The sequence below is a fragment of the Aptenodytes forsteri genome, unplaced genomic scaffold, assembly GCF_000699145.1.
Source record: "Aptenodytes forsteri isolate BGI_AS27 unplaced genomic scaffold, ASM69914v1 Scaffold136, whole genome shotgun sequence".
In the NCBI taxonomy this organism is placed as follows: domain Eukaryota; kingdom Metazoa; phylum Chordata; class Aves; order Sphenisciformes; family Spheniscidae; genus Aptenodytes; species Aptenodytes forsteri.
Window position 1 is genome coordinate 3,070,030 of NW_008796111.1, and position 9,762 is coordinate 3,079,791.

The following is a 9,762-nucleotide window of genomic DNA, read 5'->3' on the forward strand; positions in this document are numbered from 1 at the left end:
ATGAATTCTTGTGCCAGGAAAACTCAAATGCTTCAATGTTCCCTGGAAGCGAACACAAAAGAGATGAAAGCTTGCCTAAAGATAAGTAAAATATGTGAACAAACATTTGTGGACCTTTTTGCAGCGTTTGTCCAGATCTAGTAACATTGGCCTACTGACCTAAAAATGAATGACCTTTGGCACTGGGGTTAATTTAGGCACAGTAACCTTATACGCATGAAACGGTCCTCTAACAACATTAAATTGCGTTACAGGATCTTCACACCAGACTTTCAAAAACACGGTCTTAGTTCCTGCTTTTCCTCTTTCCATTTATTAAATTGCTTTGGCCAGGACTACAACTTTTTAATGCCCTGGTTGTATCAAAGACAGCATAAACAGCTATTGTTCTGTTCATCAATAGACATTCAAACCCTATTAGTGCTAATGGATGTTATGCATGCTAGAGGAGTCAAGTTTACCACTTGCTTCAGCAGAACCAGGGGTCAGTTACGGCAAAAGTAGATTTAGCCTGCAGACATGAATCAGTAAGGGAAAATACAGCTCTTAAAATGTAGCCAAGTTGTCATCTCAAGTCATTGTAAAGCTTGCGTTGATTAAGAGGAAGCAAGGAGTTCCCTCCTAGTTTTAGGAGTTACATTTGAAGAATCAAACTCTCATGAAAGAACAAAAGAAATGATTTAATGAAAACGTTCTTCTAGGATCTAACATCTCAAAAACAAAGGCAAACTGCACGGTACTAAACCACCACCAGATTCTGCTCTTTGGGCACTCCTTACTACCTGATTAGCCTTGACATTTTTGACTTTCATCTTCCACACCATCCATCTTTTTAAATCAAATAAGCCCAAAAGGACACCCTTGAAAGTGCATCTGTATAGTCTGAAATATGTTAATAATTACAGTAATTAAACCAAAGGGAATTTTTGTTTTAAATTCCCCCCCTCTAAGTTGAAATTTATGAATCTAGCAAAACAATCTTTAATAATTAGAACGAAGATTTCAAAGTACATATTCTCAGTAAGAATCATTTTTATCATCTCAGCCAAAAGCAAACCTTTTTGCCAGTAAGTTCAGTGAGTTCAATGAACTCTCTCCTCTCAGATCTTTAAGTATATTACTCGAGGCATCTCCAAACTTCATTCACTAATTCAGTGTAATAAACACTACCCTATCGTCAGCCTAATTCTCTAAGGAAAAAAAATTAATCTATGTATCACACCATCTACCATCTCAGCAAATTATGAGTCTGTTGGCCAATTTCAATCAAATGTAGCAGCAGCGTAGAATTCTCACAGAAATGAAATTTCTTCAATTTTTATGAAAATAGGTGACAAGGGAGAAAGGAGAAGCTTAAACTAGTGGACTTGCTAGACAGAGTCACAGAAAACCAGACTTCTTCTATCCTATTACTCATGGAACACCTTGATGCCTGGAGAACGGAATCAGCTAAAAGGGCAGGAATCAGAAGCAGAGATGCTTCTGTGTATTCAGGATATTCTTTCATTCAACATATTTTCCCGACCCACTTGTCACTAGCCTTTAATAACAAGACAACTACATTGCTGATCAACTAATCCTGTGAGTCATGACATCTGGAAAAAAAGTTCTTCCGACCAACTCCTCTGAACATTAGTTAGGAGGCCCACAACAAAGCATGACTGGATTTAAAAACCTGTCTGGAGCAAACCGGGTACTCAGAGTTGGATAGAGCGTGTCAACCCAAGAACTGAACGATCTCCTGAGTCGGCTGCTATTGCCTCAGCTTGAGAGCTTCCAGGGTTTTCAATAACTGACTGGATTGTCATACTGCTTTTGAGTTAATGCACCAAGTAAGTTATTTGTGTCATACTACAGAGAAATCAAGCTTGCACAACTAAGTAGCTCTGTCAGATCAAAAAAAGTTCTTTGTATACATATTTTCCAGAGCATTTTGTACCAAAGGAGACCTCAGAGATTAATGCTTATTTTACTGAGATTACCAAACATGCTGAAATAGAAGACGCTTTGTTTAATGATATAATGAACCATTCTTTAAATTGTATTGTGCATACCTGGACTTCTCTCAATTCTGTTGCTCATGTCTAAGGTTAATGTTTTCAAGACCTCCATTTCTTTACACTGTCTTCCTCTCCTGCCCTTATTCTACGCCCTGACACATTTTTATCTTTGTTCATATCTTCTTATCTAGGAGAGGTTACCCTTCTTCTCTGAAAGACCCTGTATCTACATATACACAAACCAATGTACAAACCACCATAGATATAAGAATATTTACTCTGATTGCTCAATTCATAGCAGTAGAAATCATGGGAATGCCATATAATTCCTCTTCTGTGACATGAGAACTACTATTATTATACCCTCTTACAAACCTGTTTTCTTTCTTTATAGGCCTTTGCTTCTTTTGTCAGCGCTAATATTTCCTTGAATAACAAAGTCTCCCGAGATACACGTATGGCATCCAAGTGTTTACAAAGCCACATTGCCTGAGGGAAGAAGAAAAAAAAAATACAGGTCGAAATATTTGGAAAGAAAATGAAGCATTTTTTCAGAAGGCTGCAGAAAGACAGAGAGTGTTTTCCTCGCCTTCATTTAAGTAAACAGACTATATGTGTAACTTTAAGCAGTTTCTTATAAAGATGTTCGAGAGTCTACAGCTTTGAATAAGGTCTTTTTCATCTACTGTACTACAACACAGATTTTAAAGAAGAAAGCATTCTTCCTAGCATGCATACACCACCATCATCTGCAAAGTTTCTGTGGTCAGCTTTCTCTGTGGTTCAAATACCCCTGACATTTTCAATTAAGCAGTACCAGTGGACATGACAGACAACTGGCCATGCAAATGAAGCAATCCACAATATGGGAATACCACAAACGTGTAACTGTAGTACTCCTCTCAGGTTAATTAATCCTGCTAAAAAGCTGGGGAAAAAAAGGCAGGCGGAATTCTGCTGCATTACAGCAGTATCACTGCCACTATCTGAGCGAGTTCTCGCAGAGCTCACTTGAACATTGCCATTTAACCTGTAGCGTAATATACAGGCATACCCCTTAGGAACGCCACCCTTCGACTCGTCCTGTGCTCTTCTATCACTTTGTTGATTCTGAAAATTATTTTCTCAGAATAAAATTATCAGAAGTGCTGATCCCAGTAGAAAGTAAAAAGGTAACTGGACAGTATTATAACGTTGAAGGTAGCATACTTACAACTGTAGTCTTCCCAGAAGCAGATGGACCAAGCACACAAATTCTTGGAGCTATGAAACAAGAATACGTGAATGTCAAGATACAGAACAGCAAAACCCCCCACCAGTTTTCCCACTATCGCATTGCATAAAATAAATGTAATCACAATGAAACAAGTATTTCAGTTGGAAATCTGCCTGAATGGAGACTTCAGGATTGGGCTCCACTGGGGAAAAAAAGGGGAAACGCTAAGTCAGTGACAGCTGGGTCCTCCTTTAATCTCCATGGTCAATAAGATTAATACTCTGACTAAACATGCCACTTAAGCATATATATCAATCAATTTAAACACATGGATAGTTTAGTGGGTGAACCAGGCATAAGATATGAACATTTCCTTATCTGAGTTTGACTTTCATTCCCAAAACATTGATTTAGACCTAACACATTTTGTGATGAAAAAATATTTTAGCTTGTACATGCAGGACAAGACTATTTAAAAGTTACTATTATTATCATCATAGAATGGTTGAGATTGGATGGGAGTTCTTGAGATCATCTCTCATTTCTCTTACACAGTATGGCAGTAAAAATACTTTTTACTTTGGCAAACCTTTTGGCTCTCGTCACAAAAAATGCAATTTCACTTTTTAGTTTCATCTAAATAGGTTGTGTCAGGATTCAGAGAAGATTCAGATATTGCAAAATTAAGCACTCTCTCTACCCTTTTCGACAGCTACCTTCAATTTTTCTAGTCGTCATTAAAAGTAATTTTCTTCGTCTCTGTATCTTGCGTTCCTCTACTGCACGTCCCTCTCCTTTCCCTGAGGGGGCAAGGTGGGAAAAATGCATCCCGGTTCTGAGGAATTCTTAATCTAATGCGTACAGACAACACAACAGGCATTACCGTTGTACGCTTCATCGGGAATGAATTAGAGGCAAGACAAACAAGGGAAAATGGAGTAACTCTTAGGAAAAAGTATTTGGGACTTTTTTCATGAGCACACCTTGGGCTGCAATCCCTTGAGCTGTCACTTTATATTAACATCTTTGATGTTTTTTCCCCTAAACCTCAGGAAAAAAACCCAACCAAACCACACTATATACAGAAGGTACTGATGAGTATTAACTGGGAGTAACATAGGTCAAAACAGAGGAGGGAATCTACTCACCCAAAAACCTCTTCAGCTCTTTATAACCAAGGGAGATACAGTGTCTGATGGCAGCAGACAGGGAAGGATGTGAAGTGTATTTTTATGAGGCCTTCCATGCACTTAACAGTTATTGGGCAGGTGCAATTTTTAAACATACATGAAACCCAAATTACAGATTCATCTTTACAAAGTTATCTGACTTGGAAGGTTTAAGAAAAACTCCCCCCTTATTGGTTCTTGCAAGTGCAACAGAACTAGTACACAATGTAGAAAAATACTTTAAAAGGATACATCAGCTGTTTTTATCACCTAATTTCTTTCAAATGTAATGTGATTAAATCCTAGGGTTTTTTTTTTTAATCTAACACCTTGAAACTCCAGCCCGGTACTTAGGAATTATTTATAAACAGCGTCATAAAAGAGTGCTCGGGTGCCAACACTAATCAACTTCTTCAAACCACTTCAAAGAAAATCAAAAAACCTTTCCATCCACAGATCCTTTTGAGGTTTAACTAGGAGCATGATTTAAAATTCACAAGAAAACCCTTAGGTATTGAAGCTTTAATACACAGCTTTCTTGGACAAACGTTTGATAAAAAACGAAACATACCATTATATACACCATATCATGCTTTAATATTGCCCAGGGCTACTGTAAATGCTCACTTTGTACTAAATCTGTTTTTCTCTCTGCTTAGTGGCTGGCAGCAGATGGGGCAGTGTGATTCACTGATTTACTCATTTGCACACTTGTAAGACTCCTCTAAAGCATTCTCCCTAAACATATGACACAAGGGCACAACCAGGACACCACTGTATGTAATGTTTAACCCCCTCCAATCAGCAAATAGTATTTAATACAGGAGGTCTGAAGCAGCAGCTAAACGACGTCAGGAAAATCTAGAAAAATGCCTTTTTCTTCAGTAACAAACCGTATTTCATTCCATGTTTAGTCCTGATGAGATGTTACAGGATTAACTCTTCCAAGTAAAGTAAGCTTTAACATTCAACAATGATTTTAGTAATAACAAAATTAATCCTGGAGCAACTGGACTCACTGAGTTCCATTTAAGTCCAAAAGGTTCTATGATTAATATTAATGTAACAAAATTTGCTTAACTTGTAAGAGAAATCCTTTGTCAAACAGGAAAAGCACATAGTACATGATGAACATTCTTGCAGAACGTTTTTACATTTCTTCAGAGGTTTGACTGTAAAGGAAGAATTCACAGAAATGCCACTTGGATCCTGAAAGCTTTTTTTATTAGCACAAACCAAGATACAACGTAGGAAACTAGCATCTTTGTATATGAAAGAATTATCAGTCTTCATATGGTTCTTTAAGGTTTTTAGAAGGATCAGATGAAAGAACAATAGTACAGAGCCTTAAGCACAAACGCTTAGCCACACATTTGACCTACAAGATTTTCAAGACAGTTGTAAGCTATAATCATCATTAGACTTGTTTATTTTTTTAAGAGTACTTCAGATCATCCTATTATTAATTAAAAAAAGGTTTTAACTTCACACCTGGGATAGATGCAATGCTTCTTTTCCACACATCTCTGTTTGAAATTTTCTCTAGGGCTAAAACTGTCTAGCAAGGCAAGATCATGAAAATTCATCACTTTACTGATGGCTCTAATAAGGTTTTTTTTTTCCTTCTAAATAGTCAGCACCTTCCGCCATGATCAAAAAGTAAAATCAACTCTGCTACAAATTTGTTACGTTATTTTCCACATAATTTATTCTTAAAACAACATTTAGGCTTTAATTTTAATTGGAGTTCCTTCCCTTTCTTAATAGGTTTTTCCAGACCAAAACCAGACAGCATTTTTCCTTCGACAAACAACTGCTGTAGTTCTATCTTTAGCCTCTAAGTACTGAAGTCATGAAATGGAAACCTGCCTAATTCTGTTCAAATAATACTGTGGGGCTTAAGGACAAATGTTAGCTCAACATGAAGAAATTTTATCAGCATTCTATCAAACCGCATGAAATTCTTCTGCATATTTTCCATGGGTCTATAAAACAGATTGATTACTCATGCTGCCCGCATCAGAAAAGGCTGGACACAATTGGCAGGATTTGATTTTTTTTTTTTTTTTTTTTAGCAGCATTTCAATCAACATCCATCTGATCACCACCACTATGAGCTCACAGCACCTCTAGTGATAATAATTTCATCGATGCTGCAGCAGAACTTTCATAATGGTTTACTATGGTTTTAAAGAAACATCAAAGCAACATGACACCAGCTATCCCTGACAGCTCATGCAGAACAAAAATTATAGTTCAGTTGTGCATATCCAAATATAATCTGCCTAAGGGTGAACAGTTTGTAAATCAAATAGTTTGATTGAGTGTACATGCTTTTATTGTGCAGAATACAGACTTCCTATTCAATTTACCAGGTTTTGTTATACATACAAGTAGGCATGCTCACTGTTCCTTCATCTGAGATGCCACTGAGCAGTGGAACTCATTAACAGCAGCTAGTAACTAACTAATCAAAAACCAGAGAATCTGCCAGCCCAGGTAGAATAGGAAGCCAAATTTACACCTGACAAAAGGAGTAATTAGCGAGCTTAAAGACAACAGGAAATATCAGATGGGGCACAGAACGCATTAATAATTGATACACTAGAACTCTTTGTTATTCCCTTAGAGGGTTTCATTGTTATAACTGTTAAAGTGCATTTTTTATTAGATTACCCACTAAAAAAAGAAATTAAAGGCATCTTACCTATAACTATTCCAAAACGCTCACCTTTTTCTTTTTTTTTCCTCCCCCCTCAAGACACAGTCTGAAAAGTTTTATCCATCATTTGCCAACTGAAGCGCAGCTTTCAAACAGCTGTTTACAAATAAGGGATTGAACTATTTATGGTGTCTCAATTTTCACTTACCGTCATCGTTGTTTTGCTTTAAATGGTTTATCATATACTGAATGGGATCATCTGGCTTATGAATTAATAGTTCTTCAAGCATGTTCTGAAAATAAATAGGACAAAGTTAGAGGAAAATTTAACATAGCTATGCAGTCATGATATATTGCATTTTTACAGCAATGTTACAATGAGGATCTTAAAGCGTTTATAAATGCTTATTCTTTTTTTAAGGCCCCTTTCATAGACAAAATTGAGACTACGAAACCTTTTTTATATGCTGAAAAACTGAAGTGAAGCATGGTCAGCAAATTGCCAATAAACAAAAATAACCTATTTGCTTTAGCTTATTTATGATACATATAGACAACAGAATGGTCTGGTGTCTGTATGTATCATATAGACCAGCTTGAGTCTGTTGTTGATAATGGTTGAGTCAGCATTGACATAAAAACCATACAAGGAGTTTTGAAAACAGAGTCAACTTAAATTAGTATCTCTGCGGGGCAAGTTAAACCTCTTTCTCAAGCACATTCCCGCAAGTTTCCGACTAGCCTAAAGGACTGCGGAACAGACAAGACCTGCAGAAAACACACAAAACCAGCAACCGATCAAAGCCACAAAAGCAGCCATCTCACTTTTGTAACTGTACTAGTCTTCCCTCCACGTGAAAAGTAAGGAGGGGGAAGGGAAAAAAAAAAAAAAAAAAAGGCTTAAAGCATTTCCTTGAATGTCTATTTTGGAGCCCATTTTCATATTAAATGTTTGAGGTTATACAGGGCCTTGCGTCAGCTCCCACCGATAGCAGTGGGGATCTTCCGCTGATTTCAGCGAGGATTGCAGCTTTACAGGCAGAGAAAGGAATAACACTGAGAAACACTAACTCCATAGATTTTCTTACAAGACATTTCAGCACAGCCAAGAATTCTGTAATTAAAACTAAACATCAAACAGCAACTAATGTTCTGACTTAGATTACCTACTGAAATGCTCACACAGGAATAGGGTGTCTTTTTCTAAAAATCAGTCATAACGCTTTAATATTTGCAAGTAAATGCCATAAAGTCTGTATATTCCATAATATTTTATACTCTAACCCATTGATCGTCTTTCATTAGAGTGGCCTATTTTCCTTTTCTGCTTTACCCACTTCATTAGAATAATTAAAACACTCAATTTTGTTTATGAACTGTTTCACATGCACGTTCCGATGCTTCAAGGTCTGGGTAGCACATAGCATAAAGTATAAAAATTTGTATTTTTATTGGAAGTTAATGTAAAAATTATTACTTTCCAGCAACACTTATTTAAACTAAGAAATCGGAATTTGACACTACAATTATCAGCAGCTTTAAAAATAACAAACATAGAAAATTTGGTCTTACTACGATTCAAAATTGTTCAGGCTGACGATGACTGATACTTTCACTACTTTGTGCCCAAGTCCTGCCAGCACCTACACGCATGCTTCATTCTATTCAGTTCTCAGCTTAATTTTACACGAGCAGTTCTGTTAATCTCTGGGGGAGGTTCACGGTTCGGGTCTCATGTTTTAGGTTTCACATTTTGGGTTTTGTAAATGCTTAAGTTCAGGACAATAATTTCAAGCTGTGTTTGTTTGTACCATTATGATGCTACAACACAATCGAAGCATGAAACAACACTCTGAGTAAATCCCATATGATGATGTATGATGAGGACCCACAGCTGCATTCAATGCCTCATGGCATGCAAAACACAGTATTTCCATAAAAACCCCACAAATATTATGCCATACCAGTCATACTAAATGGCCTTGAAGTTACATGAAAAAAAAGAAGAGAGGAGAAAAAAGAAAGAAAAATAAGCATTTGTGTGTTTTCCAGTGAGATTTGAAAAAGTAAGAAGGCCTTGTAACATACAAATTCGAGTTATGAGAAGAGTTAGCACCGGTGCACAGGGGGAGTCTCTCCAGCAAGTTCTCAGAACAGAACAGCACCAGAATGTTTAGTCCCTCGCGGAAACCTCCCCGTGCTCGACAAAAGGGCTTTTTCCAAACTTACAGAACAAAACATACCTTTCTCTGAGGCAGGGCAACCTTAGCAAGTAAATCTTGCTATTTACTGAAATCACAACGATGCTAGAAGTGTACTTCTTTTTCTTTATTTTTGACACACATCTCTACAGAAAAGCCACAACAGCAGCAGGAACGCACGGAGAGACAGTTTTAACCGGATAACGCTGAAGAGCGGGCTGCACCGCCCGCGTTACCTCACCAGCCCCTGTCTCGGGAAGGGCAAAGCCCTTCATCTCGGTTTTTCCCGCGCTTCATAGTCACTACTGCCGCCTCCTCCTCCCTGGCCTGCCAAGCCTGCCTTTCCTTTCACGGACCCAACAGCTTTCTTCCACAGGCTGCCACTTTTTCTTCCGCAAAAAAACGACACGTGTATACCCTAGCAATTGCCAGGCTATTATTAAAATAAGTTAGTTAATTAAGAGAGGCCTCGGCCGGTGCACGTTCCCTCAGGCGGGGACACCCGCCCGCGCCT

General features: G+C 37.7%; 1 protein-coding gene across 1 annotated transcript in view; it reads right to left on the reverse strand.

The window, feature by feature from the left end:
* Positions 1-7,337, reverse strand: part of AK8 (adenylate kinase 8) — a 69,137-nt gene extending 61,800 nt beyond the window's left edge. The window contains exons 1-3 of the mRNA XM_019474062.1: positions 7,256-7,337; positions 3,214-3,263; positions 2,376-2,489 (exon numbers count right to left, since the gene is read on the reverse strand). Of these exons, the coding sequence (XP_019329607.1) occupies positions 2,376-2,489; positions 3,214-3,263; positions 7,256-7,337 (246 nt within the window). The remainder of the gene's footprint in view (positions 1-2,375; positions 2,490-3,213; positions 3,264-7,255) is intronic.
* Positions 7,338-9,762: the final 2,425 nt, after the last annotated feature.